Below are 23,959 nucleotides of genomic sequence, written 5' to 3' on the forward strand. Positions count from 1 at the left end.
CGAAAAACCTGTGGTGAGAGAATGAAGCACATAGTTGCCTTTGGTACCAAGTACCAAAGGGTGGCATTTGCAAAGCTTGGTTCTCATTCAGTGAGATTTCTTCATGCATGAACTTTTTTAGACTCAGACAATGTCATTTAAATGCATCTTCCAAAATAGTTTCCTTCCAGAGTCCAAATGTGGGCTGCACCTGAGCTCAGCCTTAGGAAAAAGTCAGGCTTTGCCAGGGAGTAAGAGGCGTGAGATTAAAGTTGGTATTTCGCTCCGTGTTTATCCAGGGATGCAGTGAATTAGCAAAACATTCTTGTAGTAGGTGGAACAGAGGGAGAAAGCTGTTGACAGAATATCACCATAGGGCACAATTAGAAATAGAAGAGGTTGCTGCATTTGAGCAGGTTCCTTCCCTCCTGGATTTCTTACTGCCTAACCTCTCACTCCAGTGCTTACAGAGTTTGGAAACTCCTTTTGTCACAGGCTTTCCCTCTGACTTGTCCCTGACAGGGAGGCTGGCTCCAGCATATCAGAAAAGGGCAGGAAAACGCATTAATTTACAAGTTATTAAATAAATAAACACCCCTGTGGAGGCATCTGTTTTTCTGGGTGTAGAGTTACTTACGCCGGGTAGGGCTGAGGATTTCCTGGCGTGCTCTACGCCGGGTTGGAGAAAGGAGGCTTTTGCACTTTGCTTTGCAGGTCTGCTCTGGCAGTATCATTGAACAAAGCCCCTGAAAAACCCCTGGGTTATGAAATATTTCCTCTCCATCAGGTCCTGGACAAGAGATGGCATCTGCAGAGCCAGAAAAGGAAGTCCTTGCCTTATAGAGAGCACTCTCGGTGTGACACAATGGCTGATATAAAGTGTCGGTGGAGCTGAGCCGAAGGCAAAGGAACAAAGGAAGATCAAGATTCGGTGGCTGCCCCGGACAAGAGGGAAGCAGAAGGTGTCTCTTGGGGATGGATAAATTTAAGGCTGCGCTCGTGCTGGCTGGGGTAGGGGATGCTCTCGGTTACCGCAATTTCTCCCGAGAAAACAATGCCTTAGGAGCAAAAATCCAGCAGGAGCTGAAGGAAATCGGAGGGCTCGAGAACCTGGTGCTCTCCCCTGACAAGTGGCCAGTAAGTGACAACACGCTCATGCACATGGCTACAGCGGAGGCTGTCATCACAGGTAGGTACGGCAGGACTCCCGGACGCAGGCTGGAAAAGGAACAAAAGCTGTCAGGGCTGCTGCCTTTCTTAAAATCAGCTTTAAGTGCTGGGGAAGCTGTGAGGAAGAGTGTCAGAGCTGCTGCTCACCGAATGACAATGGGCATGAGCTTGTCTCTTCCACGGGCATAACCCCGCAGCCATCGCACCTGCTGGGGAGTTTGGCCTGCTCAGGTGTGGAGGGGCTCTCCCTGTATTCCCTCTAGGTCTGGACAGTTGGTTAAAGCTTAAGGATGCATGTCCAGTACAACAGGAATAATAGCTAAGTGGGTTATCTGTGTGCTGGAATACGTCAGGGGGTAATACAGCTGCTAGAAATTCTTCTGTAAAAGATAAGAGCTCTTCTAAGCGCAGTTTTAACTTGTTTGTGCCCACAACTCCAGGCTGGAGTTAGAGTCACCCTAATACCTCTTTCAAGCTAAAATCACCAGCGCCGTCTCCTCTTTGCTGCTCTTTGGGCAAAGGGTTGCACCTTGCAGGGCCAGGAAAGGAACAATTTGCTTTATAAGGAGAGCTCTGGGCCTTTAGTCCAAAAAATATTCTAAGGTAGGATATTTATTATCATCAAGTTCATCAGAATATTGGGGGTCATTAATACCTGTCTTCTAAAAGCACAGTCGCTTGAAAGAGAACATTTGGCTTCTCTCAAGGCAGGATTAGTCTTTCGCACGACGCGATGATAGCTATATTGATACCCTACCCGTGGAACTAGAGCTTTATGAGACTGTCAAACCCATCCTCAAAAGTACACTGGAGGGCAGTCACCATTTGGCAATTCAAATTGGATTTTTTTTTTTAATCTCTGTGAAAATATTCCTGATTTTTCTCTACACACATAACCTGGGATAACTAACAGCAGCAGAAGCTCAACACGTAGCCAAGAACCCTTCATGTCAATGAAACTTCACTTGTGCTTCTGTTTCACCGCTTTATCTGCCTGCTCCCAACCTGCTCTAAATTTAGGACGTAAAGCTCAGTTGAAGAGTGTGTTGGACGCTTCATGCGTGGCTGTTTGTGAGCTAACTGATGGTTGAAGGGGTAGCTAATACCCTAAAGATAAGGGCAAGATGTCAGGCTATGGAGAAGAAAAGATGATGAACATATTTCTGAATATAGGCTATGATGAAATACGTATCGTATGCTTCTTGCTGATTGAGTTCTCTAAACCCGTGTCTTCTGGGCAATCGAGCCAGTTGGACTGACAGTAGAATAATAAATCTTATTTCTTAAATATAGTGAGAGGTCTGTGGCTCTAGAGGAGAAAAAGGCTCAGATTTAACCCACATCGGCTGTGCTTGCCCTATGCTCTCATTGCTTTGGTCTGATCAGACAAACTTTTTCAAAAGGTGTTTTTATACTGGGGAGAAAACAACAAGCTCATGTGGGGAAAGAAATCTTGAGTAAGAAATCTTCTTTTCATTGTTGAATGGGGGAAAGCAAGCCTTTCTTTCTGCTTCCCACCAGGGAAACAGAACTGTTCCTGCCAGGAGCAGTGTCTCCTCCTGGCAGGGGGACCGCAAAAAAGCCACTGGGCTTGCTCGTGGCTCAGCCTGTGTGCCAAACCACCCAAGTCAATTGAATGAAGCTGAAGAAGGTGAATCACAGAATTGTAGGGGTTGGAAGGGACCTCAAGAGATCATCGAGTCCAAACCCCTTTGCCAAAGCAGGTTAAAATGTCTGTGAGGCTGAAGGTGGCTGTCGCTGACTCTAGGAACCTGCCCTCCTGCAATGGGGAGCCCTCACTGACATGGGCTTGTAAAATGGAGATTGTAAAAAATATATTGTGCCTCTGGAACATTACCAGCCAAAGAAACCAAACCCCAAAAACCCAGAGAAAGAGTATGAATAAGCAGTATGAATAAGCAATAAAAATATTCCTGTCCCTCACTGCCCTGTTCCCTGCATGTCCCATTCACCTGGCTGGCTGGCTGTCCACTGGCCACAGGCAGCATCCTCTGTGTGTATCCAGGTACATGCAGGATGCTTGCTTGCTGGATTGGCCATGCCCAGGGCTTAGGCTCACCATGGAGTCCCATGGCTGGGACACTGCCCTCAGGAGAGCTCCCAGTCTGAGGCTGCAGCAGCCAAGCATGTGGAGGTCTGTGTTAAGGAAGAAGGCAGTTCTCACCCAGGGAGGTGATTTTGGCCAGTGCTTTGCCAGCTGCGTGAGGGACATCCCAGGAGGGCCTTGGTCAGAAGTAGCGGGTGCTGTGGGGACTGCTGCAGACGGAGCTGGTGCTCCCCAAATCTGCCATGTGCCCAGGCAGGAGGGTTGATCCCACCATGAAGGATAAACAAAACATCTACTTTCAGCAGGAATCCGTCCTATTGACTTGCCGGCTAAGGCAGCAGCTTGGCTCCAGGTGCAGGAACTGTGGTGAGCTTGGGCATCCCAGTGCTGCTGGACCACAGGGACTCTGGCTCCAGAGGCAAAGCTTCTACAGAAGCAACTGGGTGGTCAATCCTGTTCCTGGTTCCCATCCGGATAAACTGACATTCAGTTCCTAAATCTGGAAAGAGTCAGCAGCTTGAAAGTATCTTGTTCCTCTGGGGTTGTATGTGAGGCGGCCAGCGTAATGCCCTCGTGTGAAAGGAGGGGAACCTTGGGTTTACCCTGCAGCTGCTTTATTCACCTGTCTGCCAGACTGGTACTTTTGAGTGGCTCTGGCTTTACAGGGCTCCAAACTTTCTCTTAAATTAAACCTTTCTGATGGATTTCAGGAAATCACTGATCTTTGACAAAATGAAGACAATTTTAGAAGAACTTCCCCTGCTGTGTCATTTGATCTGTGTGCCAAACCAAGTATTATTGGGGGTTCTTTAAGTACATAGAAAAGATCTAAGTGGACTGGTCCTTAGGGCCTCCTCAGTGCTTACAAAAACTAATTACTAAACCATAATAGACACCACTGGAAGCTTTTCCTCAGCAAGGACCACAGGCAGGGCTCTTCAAGCCTGACAACACACAGCAACAGCTGAGAGAAGCAGCTCTACTGAAGAAACAATTCATGTTTAACGGGGGAAAGGGTCCTCCTTAGGCAAGACTGTAAGCCTGGAGTAAAAATAATCAGTTAACAGATGCTGCTAGTGAACTTATTCCAGAAAGAAATGTATTTGTTCTGGTTACTCTCCTGACATAGGATACTGGGAACCCTGCATGAAAGACCTACAAATTACAGACAAAATAATTATTAAATTCAGATTAATCATTAAGATCACTATTTTTCTTTTGTGTATAATAATGTGCACCTCTTTAAACTAACTCACTGGTCACTAAAAACAAACAAAAAAAAGCTTTAATTTTAAAATTGGATTTGTGTCCACCAGTGAAGGCAAAGGCACAGGCTGACACAGGCATCGCTGGCTTTGTGTGCACACCCAGTCCCCCCAGCAGCAGCACACATGCTCTTAGACACCTCTGCAGATACTTCCCACCCCAGAGCCTAAATAAAGCCCCTGAGCAGCTACTGCTGACACAGAATGCCTGAAGTGGAAAGGAAAGCAGGAAAAAAGGAGAGCAGAGAGATGGGACTGCTCTCTCTCCAGCCCACTTGCACACTGTGCAAAAACGTGTTGAGAGCGGCCCCAGGAACACGACTCGGTGTATCGGAGGTGTGAATAGGAGCATTTCTTCAGTGCATGGTGAGCTTGCTTCTTTGTTTGCAGTGCTCTCTTCTGCCTTCACACAGCTACCTTCTCTTCCCTCCCCCCCTGCAGATTACTGGTGTTTAGAAGACCTGTACCGGGAGCTGGTGAAACGCTACGTGGATGCTATCGACAAGCTCTCGGGGAGGAGGCCAGACCCCGCCACCATCGAAGGCTGCAGGGAATTAAAGCCAGACAACTACCTTCTCGCCTGGCACACGCCCTTCAATGAAAAGGGTACGGTACCGCTGTCCTTTGCACAGCAAACTGGCTTGAGCAACCTGTGCTTTCTGGCTTTGTGGCTGGATGGAAATTGTTTCCTTTTCCCCCCTGGAGATCAAAGGCCCCTGAAACGTTTCCATGTTTGCCTGAGGATGGCAAGAGATCTGCCAGGAATTCCTTCTGTAGGGCACTATGTCCTCTCGTAAACGAACCCTTCCCTCTTTAACATCTATTTAAAGAGACTTTGTTCTTGGCTCTGTGCCTCGGGGTCCAGATCTTTGTCCTTGAGTTTAATGGCTATTTTAAGAAGGGTTGGGGTTTTTTTCTGCCATTTTTCATTTAAACGTTGGTAGTCTTGAATCTTCTTGGTGATGGCAGATCTGAAGCAAAAAGCTGAGCCTGTAAATCGCTCTAAGCATCAATGTGTTCACTGGAGAGAAAACAGAAATTGTACTCAGCATTGGTGAGACTGCACCTTGAGTGCTGTGTGCAGTTCTGGGCTCCTCACCATAAGAAGGACATTGAGGTCCTCGAGCGAGTGCAAAGGCAACCAGGCTGGTGAAGGGGCTGGAGGGCAAATCCTATGAGGAGCAGCTGGGGGAGCTGCAGATGTTTAGCCTGGAGAAGAGGCTGCTGAGAGGAGACTTTATTGCTGCCTACAACTACCTGAAGGGAGGTTGTAGAGAGGTGGGCGATGGTCTCTTCAGCCAGGTGACAGGAGACAGGACAAGGGGAAATGGCACAGAGCTGTGCCAGGGCAGGGTCAGATTAGATGTTAGGAAAAAAATTTTTCACTGAAAGAGTTGTCAGGGCCTGGAACAGGCTGCCCAGGGAGGGGGTTGAGTCACTATCACTGGATGTGTTTAGAAAAAGGGTAAATGAGGTACTTAGGGATATGGTTTAACATAGGATGGGAATGGTTCGACTTAATAATCTTAAAGGTCTTTTCCAACCTTGTGATTCTGTGATTCTCCTGGTAGATGCCCTGCTAACAACTGTGACCATGTTGCTGATCATCCCTAACAGTCCTACCCCTGCTTCCCTAAGCACAACCCTCTCTCTTTTTCTTTCCTTGCAATCATTGCATTTTATGGTTAATCAAATCTCTACTTCGAGCTGAAGAACACGCATGCAGCTACATGCGCCCACACATACACATATACCCACAGGGTGCAATTAATCTTGATTAATTAGTCTGTAGGGACACCACAGCATCAGAGAAGGTAGACTTAGACAGCCAAAAGATGACAGCAGCTCACACAAGATGTTGCACAGTGGTGGCGTGATGCTCTACCGCTGCAGTACGTACCGGCACCGCTCGGCAGCATTGCCTATTGATGCAGCCCCGTGGCAGAGGGCCGGTGGTGGCACAGTGCCATGGCTATTCCTGGGTCTCTGCAGTCAGTTCTCTCTGACACAAAAAGCATCCCTCGCTCGGCCCCCACTCCTCACAACAGCTGCTGGGAGGGAAAAGGATCCCCTCCCCGTGTATGCTGCCCACCCCACTATTAGCCAGGCACAGCTGAGACAGTGCTCCTTTGGCAGTTTTCATATGTTTTCTGATTGGCAGAAAGTAAAATTTGGTGAAAATAACTGTAGGAGCTGCTCCTGGCCCTGAGCTGCTCTCAACATTTCCAGCAGCAGTGTGGCTGTTCCCTGGCACATTGCTGTGTTGGAGGTACACCTCTTCTTTTAGCTTTCCTCCTTCCTTTAGCTCTCCACGATGAACTGTTTGCTTTTATGATACTCCAGGCTAGTGGGCTTTAAGATAAATTCCTGCATTGAGACCTGGCAGCTTAAGTCCACCTTCTGCATCAGGTCTGACAACTATCATCCTCAACATCTAGAGAAGTCTTATTTTTCATTCTGAGAGCAAAAGAACCAGTGACCTGAGGTGGAGACGTTCAGCTTCCCATGAGACATGACACTGCTGTGGACATAATTAACTTTTTAATTGAATGTTCACAAATTCCTTCTTGAGGCAAAAACATTCCACGGGCATTGAATGCGTAGCAGTTGGGTGATATCTCGGATGGCCTGGAACCAAAATGTTGTTTTCCTGTAGTCATTCTACCTTATCTCTCTTCTAACAAGAATTCCTGTGCCAGCCTCCATGAACCACTGAAATCCTAGCCTAGGTAATTTTGCATTGCTTTTATGATGCTCCTCTGCTCAAATTCTTGTGGATGTAGTCAGCACACTGCCCTGTGCGTCTCATTGCCACCTCATGTCATGCTCATGGCCACGCTCATTGAAGGGGTAAAGGCTGGTGAGATTCCTGTGACCTGCCCAAGGCTGTCAAACACCTTCCACTTTAAGATCTTGTTTCCAGTTTGTGACATTGATAAGCTCAAGGTGAAAATGTTCATGTTTGCCTCTGCTTATCCATCTGCATCTGTTTAAAGTTTTGATGCAGATGAGTCTGCTGTTTCTGAGACATGGTAAAAACTTATTGTTTCACCACCAAACCCTCAAATTGTTCAGAAGATACATGCTGATGTTTGAGAGGTGGAACCCAAATCTGAGTTGGGTGGTACCCCTTGAGCCAGAGATGTGCCACTGTGAAAGGCCAAAGAGCAGCTTGGCTTTACCTGTATCATGAGTATGTCAGGCTGAGGCTGCAGCATCCAAGCAGGTCTTTACTTACAGCTACTGGACCAGCTGCTGGGCTTCCTAGTAGCACTTGAGAGCCATGCCCTTTTGCTGGTGGCATTGGCAGAGGTGCATGAGCTAAATGCAGAAAGTTGGGAAGCAAAAATGGGGAGAAGAGTAAGGTGCAGATGGGCAGGAGATAAAGGTGCCGGGCTCTTAGTTCTCATGCAGAACAGTCTGTAGTCACAAAAGACGCATCCTTTTCATGGCTCAACAGCCATTAAGCTGATCCCAGATATTCTACAGATGTGAAGAAAAGCACACTGAGGTATTACATCATAAGAAGGAAAAAGGTAGCACATGAACTAAAATGATGTAATAAGAAAGTGTCATCACAGCTTTTGTAACAAGAGGTGACACCTCAGAATTCTGTTAGAAAGCTCATGAAATAGCCAAGAAACAGGAGAGAAAAGGAGGCACTATGAAGGCGGTCTGCTAGGATTTCCAAAAGACTGTCAACATGACCCGCAGCAAGGGCACTAAATGATGAGGCACTAAGTTGCTACAGGCAGGATGGCAGAAAGGTCCTCCAGAGGATAGACAGCTGTTTAAGAGATGGCAAATGAAGCAGAGGAGATGGCAGGCTGTCTTCTCCATAGACAAGGTGGATACCTGTTTTGGACCTCTGTTGTTCAACACATCCACAAAGTATCTGGAAATGCAAATGCCAAGTGGGTCAGCAAAGTCAAGAAAACTAGAAAGGACATAAGGAAGGATAGTTATATTAGTAGAAAGACTGCTTCCATAGGCTGTGACATCTGACAGTGCCACGGAGAGCTGTAAAGTCACAGGTAATTTGGAGAATGTGAATAGGGACAGAATAACCTTACCATCTCCTCCAGCACAGGAACTAGGGACTTCAAATGAAACTGGCAGGTCATGAGTTCAAGGCAAGCAGAAGGAAGGACTTCTCCACACAACACCTCATTAATCTGCACAACTATTTTCTAATGCCAATTTGTGGGCGCTACAGTTCATACAAGTTCAAAAAAGCACAAGGAAACCTTTCAAGAGTTGTTGAGCAGAAAGATTAACAGGCAGCTGCCTGCTGGATCAAGGAGACAAATTATCAAGAGCTTAGTACAAAGGGGTAGCATCATCCTACTTTTATTTTACTCTTTCTTAAGTACCCTCTCCACTGGTCACTGTCAGACATGATAAGTTAGGTCAATCATTGGTCTTATTGTGGAGGACAGTCCTCAGGAACATGAGTCTCATCCCTTGCTTGGACTACTCTTGCTGTCCCTTAATTCATTGATTCAGATGGTAGATACTGAGACCTGGAAGCTAACAGCTGCTAATTACCTCAAGCCCTCTCTAGGCTTAAAGTTACTCCATGTGATGGAATATTTTTGTTACCAGGATTGCTTGACTGATTCCACAGAATGTTTAAATACAACTTCCTAAACTGGAGGAACACATAAATTTGGAAAGACGATCACCTTCAGCAGTCAGATTGCTGTAGTGCATCCTCCACTTGGGATATACTAAGAGATGTTATTTAATTAGCAGCTCTGTTCAGCACTACACCCTCCCCTCTTGGATTACTGGGATGGGTTGTGTCATTTGGAGGAGCCAGGATTGCATAGTGAAGAAGAATCTAATCTGCTCTTGAGCAGCAGACAGTTTCATGGAGAGTTTTGTCTTGCAAGCGGGAGAAGATACATTCTCCCAGCTAAGCTGGTGCTCTGGAAGACTGGATTTCCTTCTTGACTCTTCCTTGTGGCTTCTCTGTGATTTGTTGGATAGGCAAACAGGTTTATCCACCCTGGTTCCTTAATAACCAGGGACTACAGGTGCAATGTATGTGAGGTACAGGAGCAAACACACCATTTCCTGGACAAGTGTCCAGCCTTTTCATCAGGAGCAGAGGCCAAAGGTGTCCCAGAAAGGTCTCTTTCACTATTATTAGGAAAGCTGGCAAGGAGAAAGGAAGCTCTGAGCTTGCAGGGAATAAAATGGTATTTTGCAAAGCCTTTCACGTCACATTTAGCAGATGTTTGTCCTTTTTTAGACTGCCCTTGGCAGTTAACCCCCCTGGAATAGTTACCAAACACAGAATTTGCACAGTGGACTCAAATGAGGAAGGAAACAAATGTCTTCAGCTCACCTAATTAGATCCCCTAACCAGAGTGTTCACTAAAGATAGATGCTCTCCATGGAGAACAGCTCTTCTCTTCAGAGAGGAATTCAGGGTGGTCTGTGTTGCACCTGGAGATGCCAATGGGTGGCTTATGTGGCTGTTACATTTTGGCTCAGGCAAATCCATGATTTGCCTTGATTTTGAAGCAAATATTTCTGCCACTTCCACTACCACACTTTGTTCACACTCGTGGTCTTAGGACACCTGAGCTGGAGCCTCTTGGAATGATACAAAACAGCAAGCAGTAGAGGCCCTGGTACTCTGTACCCACCGCAGGCACAGCCCAGGGGAGCAGTCAAGGGGTCCTCTGAAGGTAGGTGACAACCCCAACCATGTCTCCTTGGCATCTTCAGGCTCTCAGATTCCCCATACTATGCCATCGCATTGGCTAATGGAGATACAGCCTTCCTCCATGCTGCCTGACTGGGCATGGCAGGGAGAGTGTGCTCTTACTGCAGGCTCCACAGATGCTAAATTTAGGCAGCCCCTTATCTTCCAGGAACCAAGTACAGAAATGCTGGTTGCTCTCAACTACACCCAAGGTCACTGGGAAGTGTGACTGAGCAAAGACAGTGCTGAAAAATGCCAAAAGTACTTTGAAAAATCAAACCCTATCCATCCCAGGGTGGGTGCCTGCAAGGAGTTAATGCTTTTTTTGGGCATTGGCTCAGCAGCTGCAAAGAGGAGATAATCACCTCACTGGTGCCTTGTGAAGATAAGCTCATTAAAACTTCTGTGGGATCCTGATATTCCTGTGATAAGTACTGCAGAGAAACTCATTAGTGAATTTGACTCTCCATTCAACCAAGTGTTTAGAAGTTGAACACCTGGGATTGTGGGGGCAATGCTGAGGATTAAAATACTGAATTAGCTACTCAAAAAATAAACGCTGTGCTGCACGAGGCATAAATTCCCAAGCCTGAGCTCAGTAAGGGCAAACTGGAACATAATGGGGGTGTGCACAAGTGCTAATTTCAGGTCCTATGGGAAACCTCAGTTCTGATATTACCTCAGTTTGGAGGCTCTGGCTCCGTGGCCTTTAGTTTCTTCTTTGGGCACAGTTTTGTATGTGGCAGAAACTATTCTGTGAACTATCCGTGGAGCTCTCTGGATGGAACATGCATTGAAATTGTAAGATCAGCTGTGATATTTATGTAAATGCTTTAATTTTTGTGCTTTCAGCATGCTGACTACTAAAATAAGGACGTAGTAACAAATAAGGCTGCGTCTCTCTATTGAACTTCTGTTTCTATTGTTGGCTTCTCCAGCAAAACAGTGATGTCAGCCAAGAATGAGTAAAGACGGCGTGAGAGCTTGAATCAAACAAGTGCTGTGACAAGAGAGCACACTGCTTTCTGAACCTGCTGTGCTCTTCATAGCACTTGAGAACATTGGAATCTATCTGTAAAACCAGAGTGACTGTGTAGAAGCAAAATTCCACACGAAACACTTTAGAAGACTGACCAGGGGGGTTGTGGAGTCTCCTTCTCTGGAGATATTCAAGACCAGTCTGGATGCCTCCCTGTGCGACCTGTCCTAGGGAACCTGCTTTGGCAGGGGGGTTGGACCCAATGATCTCTTGAGGTCCCTTCTGACCCCTATGATTCTGTGATTCTGTGAAAACTTGTAGCTCGCTTTGCTGCTAATTTCCCGTTCCCTGGGGAGTTCCCACACATGATTTAAATAAATAAAATGTGCTTGTTTCACATTTTATCAACTTATCTGTATACCATTAGTCTCCTTTTAAATGCTTGGCATTTATCTTTTTACTTTAGGTTCCGGATTCGGAGCATCCACAAAAGCCATGTGTTTAGGGATGCGATACTGGAAGCCAGAAAGGCTGGAGTCCCTTATAGAAGTGAGCATTGAATGCGGACGAATGACCCATAACCACCCTACAGGTAACATCCGCTGACATATCAACATGCCAAGGTCCCTACGGCCTTTTTTCACTTCCGTGGGGACTATCACAGCCCTTGTGGATTCACCTGGTTAAACTGATTCAGCTTTGCAGACTCTGAGACCTCAGTTGGAGTGTGGCTTGCCTAGTGTATATTACCCATATGAGCTTACATACTGGCTTGTGTATTACACAACCAACCACCTCAGGCACACCACCTGCAGCCCCAGTGACTAACCACAACCCGTGCTGGCCAAAGCATATTCAAGTCACTTGCCCTGATCAAATGTTAGGACTCACGTGCCTCTAGGTGACTCAACGGCTGTCGTGCAAGTTCACAGTTCAGGAGATGATAACAACACTTTCCTCTTGACAGGTTTTGCCATATCCAATCACTGTAGGTAAAGGTAGAAAGCCAAAAGAATGTAACCTGGTGTATTTTAGGGCACAGTCCGAAGTGTTCTTTAAACAAAAAAGAAATAAGTAGATTTCATGTTTTGAATATTTAGGTCTATCATCCCAATTTTATGCCATGTAAGTGTGTTTTCATTCTGTCTGCTTTAAACAGCGATAATTAAAACTGTAATGAGGGGTGACATGTTCAGCACGCTCAGTGCTCTGAAGCAGTCAGAAAACCCATCAAAATGGGCTCAAATTAGAGGAAAAGACTTCAAAGGCAGGCAGAAAATATCATTTGGCCAATATGTAAAGTCCGTGATGTGTTAGCAGCAGTAAGACTGCTTGCAGTTCAGGGTCTACCACCTCAGAACGGACCTACTAGAGCCAGAGAATGGCAGCAAGGAGCATCTGAGTCATCAGACACCTTCTGCACAAGGAGAAATTATACTCAGAAGGAGCTTTCAGCTCCTGGGAAGAGAAATAAGTGGCAGGGTGGGGAAGGGAGGAGGAGAGGGATGGAAGGACCACCACGGACCTCACTGCCAACCTGAAGGCTGCCAGGGAAATGGCAGGGAAAACCCAACCGATGCGTCAGCCAGGACAGAAACAAACGGACAAAGGAAACGCTTCCCCGTGCTGTGCATGGTTAAGCTGCAGACCTCAGTGCTACAGGCAGCTGCAAAGCCCACAGATAGGCCTGGGTTCAAAAGGGATCAGGCAAGCGGATGGGAAGGGCTGTCGCTGTTAAAAGCAATCAAGCTCCCTTATGAAAATTGCCCCTAAGCTAGTCTGGAAGCTCTGGGGAGCAGGGAATCCAAGCCAATTGGGTGCACTCTGTACTGGCATTGTTTACAGAGCCAGAAGCCCCGTCTGGGACATGCTTTCTTCCCCGGAGAGGGGCAGGAGGATACAATGAGGGCTGCCAGGAACTGGGCAATAACATCAGGGGGAGGAGTCTGTCTGGGGAATGGGCAAGAAGAGACCGACAGCCCCCAAAAAACCTCCTGGGGCATGCCCCAGCCTCTATCACCCTCTTCACTGCCCCTGGCTAGCCCTTTCCTTCACCCTCTAAACCCTCTGATGCCACCCTCATGCTGAATGTGACACTCCAGGATCTCTGTGACAGCTGGGTTAGATGCTGTTTATCCTCTGAGCTGGCTCTACCTGGTTTTTATTCTTTCTGAAAGGTTCTGCTGGACCTTGGGTTAGACACACTTTTGGCTTGGCCTAGTATTGCAGTCTTAAGGCAGAAAGTATGAGTAATTGCCTCATCTGAACTTGCAACTTCTTAAAATAATTTGGTTTTACCTTCAGGGAAATGCACCAAGTTCATGCTTACGTCTGTGCATGAGTGAGCGCTTTCGGACCCATGTGCCAAGAGAAGCACAAGCATCGATACCTTTGCTCACCTGGGGCTTATTTAAACAACTGATTTGTTCTCTTAACCTTCTTTTGCATGTTGCACTGCGTTGGTTTTGTTGCCTTTGACAGAATTCCAAGGAGCACAAGCAGGCATGGGAAACAAGCCCCTCTGTTTCTGACATTAGGGAATTGTTGAGTGCTCATTAATGAAAGTTCATCTTCAGTATATTCCTAGCCAAAGAGGAAGACCTAGCTAGGCAGCCAGATTGCATATCTTATTTGGAATGGCTTCTTTCCTCTAAGGGAACAGGGCCTTATCTCCTTCAAGAAAAGAAGCAGTTGTCCCAGTAAGACAAGGACTTGACTCCTTAGAGGAAAATGAGCCAGGAATAGTGTTAGATATAACAACCACAGCCCTCCAGCTAGATGACTCTGTAAGCAAGGTGATATCGAATCACTTTGTGCAAGTCAGTTATTTCATGTGACTTCAATTAAAAGATTTTCAGTATCGCATCAGTGGATGATGTTTATTTTTGACTCCTACCTCAATTTCTGTCACGTTACACCCCCGAGACCAGAAGTTCCCTTCTATGTAAAATAAGCTGAAAACCAACAGGCACGGCACATTCCTCAAGAATCTCCACGTGCTGCAAGCCAGCCTGCAAACTGGTGGAGATAGGTGATGCCTGTCCCTTCATTAATCTACCTGACATTAATCTACACATCTGCCATTCTGCTAATGATTTTACAAAGGGCACAGCAAGGATGGTAAGAGCACAGACTGCACACTGGCAATAATCATTGTTATCTATGAATTCCAGGCTTTCTAGGCTCCCTGTGCACAGCTCTCTTCGTGGCGTATGCGATACAAGGGAAACCTCTTGTGCAGTGGGGAAGAGACATGATGAAAGTTGTGCCAATGGCTGAAGAATACTGCAAGAAGACTATTCGCCACATGGCAGGTAAAATGAGTTGTTTTCTTAAAACTGTGCTCAGCTAGAAAGACACTGAAGAGACATCCCCTCTCTCCCAGTCTCTCTGTTTTTGCTGCTTCCCCCACCCTCCCATCTCCGCAGGCTGTCCTGCTTCCTCCACTCTTCACAGGTGGTACCAGCTCCTCCTACCCTCTGTTAGGTGCCCGGTGTATCGGTGGCAAAAGTGCAAGGAGGAAAAGCAATGACAGTGCCCCACTGCACAGTTTTATTTTCAGGAAGTCTTTGAGGATTTCTGGCCAGGGGGAGGGAGGAGATTATATTTAGCAGGTTATCAGGCAAACTAACTGCTGAGAGATGAATTATATACTTCCTTCCCATTAATTATCCCAGTCCAATATTTTCCGTAAGAAAACCCACTGACCTTCCTTATTTGGCCAGGGAAGGTTCACCTGCAGATGCCTCCTGACCAGGAGTTAGCTTTTGGCTATGAATGTAGATTTGACTTGTTGCTTTTCAGAGAAAATATTTAAGATACAACCTGTTGCATCCTTGTTTTAAGGCGACTGACCGTAACACAAGTACCAAACTTGATATCACTACTTTACTAATAATGTATGTGATCTTCAGCACGAAGGTATTTTAGTCCCCTCTTGCCAGGGACTGATGTGTTTGAGATCTGCTGTGGAGGCGAGTGTCATTACATTAAAACATGGAGGAAAGAGGTTTTGCTGTTCAGCTGTTAAGAGAGGTTGAATCCGCTGGAAATCAGAAATTAAGATTTATCCAGGAAGAAAAGCTCCAGCTTTAAAATCTGAAAGGAGCACCAGGGAGCCTCTCTGAAAGACCCCTCGTTTTCATCTGCGCCTCATTGCACACTAGGATTTTTTTAGCCAAGACCTATGAGGAGCAGGTGCAGGATTAGTGTGAGTGAGATCCTCTCTGAATGGCTTTGCAGCAGGTCCCTGTCACTCCACCCCAGCAAGACCCCTCGGCGTGGAGGTATGTGCGTTGGACTCCTGAGGCACGCTCTCTGGCTACTGCCCGTATTGTTGAGCTTCGTCCTATTTTGGTAGCAGGAAAAGTCTCCTGCATTAAAGTTAAGCTCCTTAGCTGGTGAGAGGCACTGCAAACAAATCCTGCCAGAGTCCTCCAGTTTTAGAAAACTCCTTTTTAGCTGTGTTATCCCCTATGGGTAACAAAGTGGTCAGTCACTCAGGGCTTGACTCAGCAGCCCTCTCATACGCAGCTGCAGTTCCTTGCCACGTAGTCCCAAGGACCTCAGTGTTACCGTTGTCTCAGGCTGGGCTCAAGGGATGGGGCAGACCCTCCCTAGGGTTGGTGGCGTGGGACTTCTGACCATTCTACAGGTCATCCATGCAACCAAAATCTCCTGCAACTGCTTTTGAGCCCTTGTTTCCGAGCCTGTGTGCTGGAATAATCACGTCACCTTGCTTGTTGAGGTTCTGCATAGAAAACATTGGTGTTCTGTGGCCATGGGGGAAATAAGAAAAAAACCATGAAGGTCACCTGCGTTTCTAAAAGCAGTCTTGTGCCCAGCAGATGGAGAGAGTGTCGGTAGTTTACTTCAACCAACAATATTTCCTTTGTGTGACTGCTTTTTTTCCCTCAAGATGCTATCCTTGGCCTGATGAACATGAGTGCAATTTCACCCTGTTTTTCTAAACACCCCCTCCATTTTTTTAAGGCTCTAGTGAATGGTTTCCCTGTAAACAGGCAAAACTGGGGCATAGACTCAGGAAAAGGGCAGCTGGGCATTCCCAGGCATATAGGGCAGGGAAACCAGCAACCTTGTGGAAGTATCACGTCCTGCAAGGCTGCTTGGATTTTTTTAATGTGGAGTTGAACCACCTGATGGATTTTAATTGTCAAAGAGAGTCACCTGTATGGCTCTTTAGGCAAAGCAGCAAAAGCAGAGAAGCAGCTTAGTTGTGTGCATCCTCCTCGGCTACTTGCAGCACATAACTGAGCGACCAAGCAGGACAGAGACAGGGAAGTAGTAGCAATGCTTAATCTTATTTCAAACTATACACCAATAGTCCCATACTGAATTGCTAGTTCGCCTTGCCATGCTTAGAGGTCTTTCCCGTCTCACCAATTTCTAATTCCTTTCCCCATCAGGGTGTTCTCCAGAAAGTTCTCTAAAAATTTTGCCTTGATGTATCTTAATGTCATTTTAATATACCATAAGAACAGCACAAGACCCCAAAAATATTTTTCTTTCACATCCTCAGTGTCCAGTTAGATGATCCACTTCATATTAAAATGTATGCTTAGTACACATGCCTGTTAAGTGTATGTCACTGTAAAATACCCACTTTTCAGGTCAGCCAATACTATCATTTCCTTTAAAAGTTATTTCAGTAGAACTGAAAACACCACCAAGATGAAATGCTGCATCCTTTATTTCTTTTGCATTCAGAATATCAGGAGCACTGGTTTTACTTCGAAGCCAAGTGGCAGTTTTATTTGGAGGAGAGAGAAATCAATGAGGAAAACCAGAATAAACCCGTCTTTCCAGACAACTATGACGCAGAGGAGAGAGAAAAGGTAACTGCAACTTCAGGAGGCGCTCGGAAAGGCCCTCAACCGGGAAGTGTATTTTCAGAGAGACAGACACACCAGTATTTTTTTAACTGTTTCCAGTGCCAGAGATGTCAGAAAGTCTTTAGTTTTTATTGTAAAATTTCAAGAAAGATAAAACAGCTCACACCCTTGGCTCAGGTATGTGTAAGCATAGAAAAAATCAGTTGCCACCCATCCTGGGGTTGCTGCAATGGGAGGAAACAGTGAAGAGGCACAGAACGAAGGGTCAGGTGCGTTGGTGCCCAGAACATGTACAAAACATAAGCTACAGCTGTTTGAGGACTGGAAAAGGCAAGCGTCTCACCAGGGTTACTTGTTGAAGCCTCATGGACCTGTGGTCTGAATCCCACAGAACACTCCCGGGGTCTCAGGAGCTCCGTAATGGTCCTTTGAACAGAAGACAGCTGTCCTAAGCAACTCTCTGCAGAGGCAGGCTGTGCCCTGGATCATTTTAAGTGTCTCGAGAGATGGTGTTTCACCACATTGCATAGGATGCTATTTTATAGCAGACATGATCTTTCCTTTGCCTCATGACTTCTGGTTATATCTTCTTTACTCAAGAGAAGTAATGTGTCTTCTCTGGCGTTTACAGCTTTCTGACATGTGCTGGCACCTCTCAAAGCTCTCCACTTAGCAGCTAAGCAATAAGTATGTGGTTCTTGTCACCTTTTCCCATAAATCAGTCCTTTTTTTCCAGACTATGAAAGCATAGTTCTATTCTGAGAAGGCACTTTGTATATTTTTAGGTGCTCATCTACGCAGTGAAAGGTGCCAGTGGAAGATAGATTGATTTGGAATAATAAGAAAGTGCTTGCTCTAAATGTAAAGAATAGATCTCCTTCCAGTTTTATTTTACTAATAACATGACATGATCTTGTTACTAGCTTTTTTGTTCCTTTCAGTTCTACTGGAGTCTTAGCAGAGCTTTAGGAGAGATCAAACTCAACACGATTTTCCCATGACCATTTCAAGAGAGAACTGCATGAATTCCTAATGCAGAAAAACAAAATTTACTTCCATTGCCCAAGACCAACTAGTTCAGCCTATTGAGCTATTTATTTTGATGCACAGGAAAGCAAAATGTTGCTTGGCCCTCAAACTCCACCACTGGCCAGAAATCGCAGCCTGACTGAAGTTGAGAGCCTTAATTTGCTTATCAGCCGGGCGTGCTTATAGCCATGGGAAGAATAAATGAGGAGAAGGCAACCACCCTGCCCGCCTTCTTCCCAGGAGGGCTTTCCTTTGCCCTCCCTCCAAACTAACTTGCCAGATAGCTGATTGCCAGATAGCTGATTGCCTTCCTGCAGGCAATTAATCCAGCACCGATATCTGGCACTACTCCCGCCAGCTGGCGTGTGCACGGTCCCACTCGGCTGGCTGGGTGCACCTTCCTGCAGGCACAGGCCAGCTGTGAAGGCGAAGCCCTCCAGCACAGCTCGGATTGGGCTCAGCACGTTGCAAAGGTCATTCCCCTCTCTAAGGGAAAGGACGCCTCGAAATGCTAAGCAGCAAAGACCATGTTCTGTATAAGCAGGTATACAGCTTAAGTGTGGAGGTAACTAGAAATGTGGAGATAAAGGACAAATGACCCCTTCCTGAATGTATAAATGCCAGGTGGGCCAGCATAGGGTAAGTCGTTTTTCAGTGATACTCATTTGGCACACCTTAGATACACACAAATAGAAACTGTCCTGCACTGGGGGTCAGCCTTGCTTCTGCAAGCAAATCACCCTCCCTGCTCTCTCTCCCATGCTGGACATGATATGAGGCAAAAGGAGAGAGGAACCAAACCAAAGTCGTTCAGGCCAATTTGACTCCAAGGGTCTCGTCCCCTTACAGTGGAGTTGTTTAAACCAGCACTGTGAAAGAAGCCAGAAAGGGAAACAAGAAGGGTGAAAAGGGAGTGCTAGCCAGCATCAGGCCAGCTCCTGGAGGGTGAGGAAGTCAGAGGCAGCTGTAATTACTGTCTGCAGGGGTTTACAGCGAGCAAGGGATGTGTGAATTACCTCCAGGGCTTGGCAGCAGATCAGTGCCTTCAGCAGCAGAGAGCGTGTGTTGACACCCCATCCTCGCCCGCCAGCCCACCCTAAGGAACTGGGCTGGTGCCACATGGCAGGGCTGCAGGAAGGCACAGGAGTCGAAGGGAAGCTGCACTTCTGAAAAGTTTGAGAAATGCTGCCTTGCTTCAGTTCAGTCCCCTCAGACTCTGTCTTGAGGACAGCAGTTCCTAGTGTAAAGTTGTTTCAGGACGGTAAGGTGACAGCAGATGTGTGCAGAGCACCATCGATCTTAAGGGCTAAAGGGAGCGACACTTGAGACGCCTGCCTGCGCGCCCAGAATAGCACCTCCACGCTTAGTCCTCTTGCCTTCAGTAGTATGACACGTGTGCCAGCACTGCTCCACCAGCATCCAAACGGCAGCAATAAGGCTGGAAAGTTTGTGTGTGTCCAAGGAGAGCATGCAGGATAAATACACTCTCTAGATTGCAAAAAAAAAAAACCCCAAAACCCAAACAAACAAAACCAAAAGGCAAGCAGCAGAGCAAAGCTGAGGTCCATCTCTGCCTTGTTTGATGTACATGCAGATAGCCAAGGATGCAATGGCTGAGGTCATAGAATTATAGTATTGTCTTGGTTGGAAGGGACCCTTTAGATCATCAGGTGCAACCATCACCCTTAACCTGCCATAGACACCAATGCAAACCCTTCATACGTGTTGCAGAAGTCAAGATCCAGCCAAGCAGTAACAATTGAATGTACCATAACTTAAACTTCAGGAAATAAAGCTGCCCATTTCCTTTAAAGGAAGCTATTTTTTTACTCAATCAGCGAGGAGTTTATTTGGGGATTTGGGGCAAGAAATGTGAGTTCTGGAGGTACATCCTCTAAAGAAAATCTGTTTTTTCTTTGCAAACCTAGATGTGGGGTTCTTCTTTCTTCTCCTGGGGAAGAAAGATTTCTTACATTTGCAAATTATTTTCCCTCCTGTTCAACAATGCTTGTGGAAGAGAGAAAGGGTTTGGCAAGAAAAAGTCAGAGAAGGGGACTTGAATTAACATAGTCTGCGACTGACCCCCATAAAGAAATTACCAAACTAGAGCTTTTTCACACCCCCTCCCCCCATGTAAAGCTCGACTAATTGAAACCTGTGCACAAGTGTGGCAAGGGGAGTTGAGAATACTTCCAGGATGCAGGAAGAGGATTAACAAAGAAAGTCCTTAGCAACCCTAATTTTTTAAAATAATGAGGAGTTTCTGGGGTGTGAACTTGGAATCTCTCGACCTACTTCTTGGCACTCTTGGCTGGGGTGCAGGCTAACACCTGCACACCAGGCATCACCAAGGCTGCGGTAGCTGTGCTGGCTCATCCCACGCTGCAGGCACGGCCGTGTGTGCCGTGTCCCCATTTCCAGTGCCCTACCCTAACGCTGCCATCCCTCCCACAGACATACAGGAGGTGGAGCTCTGAAGGCCGGGGGGGAAGACGAGGCCATGACGCCCCCATGATCGCCTACGACGCCCTGATGGGCTGTGGCGGGGACTGGACAGAGCTCTGCAACCGCTCCATGTTCCATGGAGGTGAGGGTCCGCCGCGGTTCCCACCCCCGCTCCCTTGCTGGGGACAGGAGAGAGCCCTCCTGGCTGGTGGCTGCCACCTCTGGCCAGTCTGCCATGCCGCCCGTTATTTCTACACCCCGGGTTTTACACCCTGACCCCACTTCTTAGGGCAGCAGCTGCCACACAAGCTGCTTTACGGTGCTTTTCTAATATTGCTCCCTCTAAGTGTCACAGTTCTGAGAAGTTCGCGAGAAGTAAATCCAATACCGTGTAGTAAAGGGCTGGCATCTTCCCCCACCAAAATGCTAGTGCCTTTAACTACACACAGTGAAACCGAGAGCCCTCACAGCCCTCCGCTGCAGGACACAGCACAGAGAGCCACTGCTGCAGCGTGTGCAGTGCCACGTGGTGCTGTGGGGAAGGCAGGTACACTTGCCAGTCCGGGACATTTGCCGTGTATCACAGAATCACAGAATCGTAGGGGTTGGAAGGGACCTCGAGAGAACATCGGGTCCAACTCCCCCCTGCCAAAGCAGCTCCCTAGCTCAGATTGCACAGGGAGGCGTCCAGACAGGTCTTGAATATCTCCAGAGAAGGAGACTCCACACCCCCCTGGGCAGCCTGTCCCAGGGCTCTGTCACCCTCACTGTGAAAAAGTTCTTCTGCATGTTGGTGCGGAACTTCCTGTGCTCCAACTTGAGGTCATTGCCCCTTGTCCTGTCCCCACAGACCACTGAAAAGGGGCTGCCCATTTCCCCCTGTGTCCCACACTTCAGGTATTTATAAACACTGATCAGATCCTCTCTCAGTCTTCTTTTCTCAAGACTGAAGAGCCCCAGTTCCTTTCCTCACAGGGGAGATGCTCTAGTCCCTTAATCATCTTCATAGCCCTTTGCTGGACTCTCTCCAGGAGATCCTTGTCCTTTTTATACCAGGGGGCCCAGAATTGGACACAATATTCCAGGTGGTGCCTGACCAGGGCAGAAGTTGTAGCCAGTGTAGCAGGGACCCCTGCGATTACTCTTCCCTCCTTTTTTCCGAGCGATGGCTAGTTGCTCACAAGAGCCGTTGTGCTGGAGTGTATTTTCCCATGCCCAGGAGCGCACACCGCTGCAGCATCACTCTCCTTGGCATCGCTCCCTTCCCCAGGCACCCAGGGGCTAGGGCAGGAGTGGGCTGACCCAACGTCCCCTCACCACGCTCTGTTGGCAGTGCAGCCTTTCCTCCCACGTGGGTTTCGGGTGCAGACACAAAGGTGAGTGTGAGACACCCCTGCAATTGTGCTTAAACCCGCAGGAGAGAGCGCGGCTACTGGGTCCATCGCCGGCTGCCTCTACGGCTTGGTTTACGGCCTGAGCAAGGTCCCCAAAGGCTTGTACCAGGACCTGGAGCAAAGGGAGAGGCTCGAGTTCTTGGGGGAGAATCTGTACCGACTATCCATGGAGGAAAAGTAAAGCGTTTTCTGGCATTTTCTCTTTCCTATACAGACTATATCAAACCCTGTAGATAACTGACTGATGCTCCCAGCGAAGGAATTAGCCCAGAGAGAGTTAGTTGGAAAGGCTCTGTGTAGACTGCGTGCCAGCAAAGAGAAGTGAATTATTCCAGGCTGATTAGATATTTACAGTCTTTGTGGTTTGTTGTTGGTTTTTGGTTTTTTTTTTTTTTTTTTACAGATGTAGGGATTTCTGAGTATAAAGAGTGCTGCTAAAACCAGTGAGATAATCTCAAATGGAAAAAAATCAATAAAACCTCTTTTGACTGATTTCAGTCTAACTTGCTATAATGCCACTTCCTAAACAGCTGTGACCAGTAATTACACCTAGGAAATTAATTTTCAGAACTAATGCTTTCCCGCAAAACTAATGGCAGTACCCACTTCTGGGGATATTGTCTGTATATTTGACAATCCTTTCAGCACTGTGTTCCTCGTTGTTCTCAAATCTAATGTGTCTGTGACACTTGTAAACCTAATGTCTCACGGATTAGCTTTTAATGAACCACTGATCCCCACATCAGCGCTGTGGTGCAAGGTATTGTTACATTAGAAGCTTCCAGAAAAGGAAAAGCCAACACTAAAAATACCCCCCAAGGAACAGCAAAGCATCAGTGTGTCTCAAATTTCCGAATTACACTTTTATACTTCTTCAGTCTTCAGAAGCTTTTTTAAAAAATATGACTGGCTGAAATATTTGTAAATAAATTAATCTTGCACTATTTTCTAAGCATCATTCTTTATTTTTAGATGGAGAAGATTATGTGTTGCTGTATCAGTATCAGAATTTTTGGCTGAGGTCTTCAAGCAGTTGTAATAGGTCAACAGTCAGGCTGTGATACATTTCACAAGTCTGAGCACCACAAAAACCCCAGAAAGAAAACAGATACAACTGCTTTTCCTTTGTCATTTTCCCCTTTCCCCTTCCCCTCTCCCTTTCCCCTTTCCCTTTTCCCCTTTCCCCTTTCCCTTTTCCCCTTTCCCCTTTCCCCTTTCCCCTTTCCCCTTTCCCCTTTCCCCTTTCCCCTTTCCCTCTCCTCTCCTCTCCTCTCCTCTCCTCTCCTCTCCTCTCCTCTCCTCTCCTCTCCTCTCCTCTCCTCTCCTCTCCTCTCCTCTCCTCTCCTCTCCTCTCCTCTCCTCTCCTCTCCTCTCCTCTCCTCTCCTCTCCTCTCCTCTCCTCTCCTCTCCTCTCCTCTCCTCTCCTCTCCTCTCCTCTCCTCTCCTCTCCTTTCCTCTCCTCTCCCTCTTTTCCTTTTTTCTTCTTTTTTAGTTTTCATTTTTCTTTTTCCTTTTTTTAATTTTTCTTTTTCCTTTTATTCCCTTTCCTCTTCCTTTTCCCTGTTTTCCTTTTTCTCTTTTTATTTTTTAATTTTAAAATTATTTTTAATTCCTAAGAAAACTAACAAACTGTGATTCAGTTCAAAGTTGCATACAGCAGACAAAGTAAACAGTAGACCTTGCTGAAGGAGATTCTGATGCACCTGCAGCAGCATGGGCACAAATCTGGACTCCTCAAGGAAATGACACAGAAGTAGTGAGCACAGAATTTGTCCTTGGTGTTTAACCTCATGTTTTACCTCAGAAGTTCAGAAACTGATGTGGCACTTTCTAATCTTCACTGTGATTGACTACATGGTGTTGGTTTCTCCTGTATTTCTTCAGCTGCTGAACTGCATTTTAAACAGATAGCTAAAAATACATAAGTACTTTCCTACCCCTTTTTCCATGTAAACAATTGCTGGACTCGTCACTGGGACGTTATGTGGCAGAAAGAGGAGCAGGTGGTCCCTGTCGTTAGGAATAGCAGCCTGCATGACAATATCTGTATGAAAAGGTTTTC

At 46.7% G+C, this 23,959-nt stretch overlaps 1 protein-coding gene across 1 annotated transcript; it reads left to right on the forward strand.

Annotated features, from left to right (window-relative positions):
• The first annotated feature begins 810 nt into the window (after window positions 1–810).
• On the forward strand, window positions 811–22,389 carry ADPRHL1 (ADP-ribosylhydrolase like 1). Its single transcript, XM_084280580.1, has 7 exons — window positions 811–1,168; window positions 4,924–5,088; window positions 11,644–11,769; window positions 14,351–14,491; window positions 16,905–17,032; window positions 20,513–20,645; window positions 21,921–22,389. Exons 1-7 carry the CDS (start codon window positions 955–957, stop codon window positions 22,076–22,078), a joined length of 1,065 nt encoding a protein of 354 aa, XP_084136706.1. The 5' UTR covers window positions 811–954; the 3' UTR covers window positions 22,079–22,389.
• The last annotated feature ends 1,570 nt before the right edge of the window (window positions 22,390–23,959 follow it).

The sequence above is a fragment of the Gallinula chloropus genome, assembly GCF_964237585.1.
Source record: "Gallinula chloropus genome assembly, chromosome: 1".
NCBI lineage: Eukaryota > Metazoa > Chordata > Aves > Gruiformes > Rallidae > Gallinula > Gallinula chloropus.

Excerpts from the sequence above, each read along its gene's own strand:
- ADPRHL1 (XM_084280580.1), top strand. The coding sequence starts at position 955 with ATGGATAAATTTAAGGCTGCGCTCGTGCTGGCTGGGGTAGGGGATGCT. Across the intron at positions 1,169-4,923 it reads AGCGGAGGCTGTCATCACAG|ATTACTGGTGTTTAGAAGAC; the intron begins GTAGGTACGGCA and ends CCCCCCCTGCAG. Across the intron at positions 17,033-20,512 it reads ACGCAGAGGAGAGAGAAAAG|ACATACAGGAGGTGGAGCTC; the intron begins GTAACTGCAACT and ends TCCCTCCCACAG.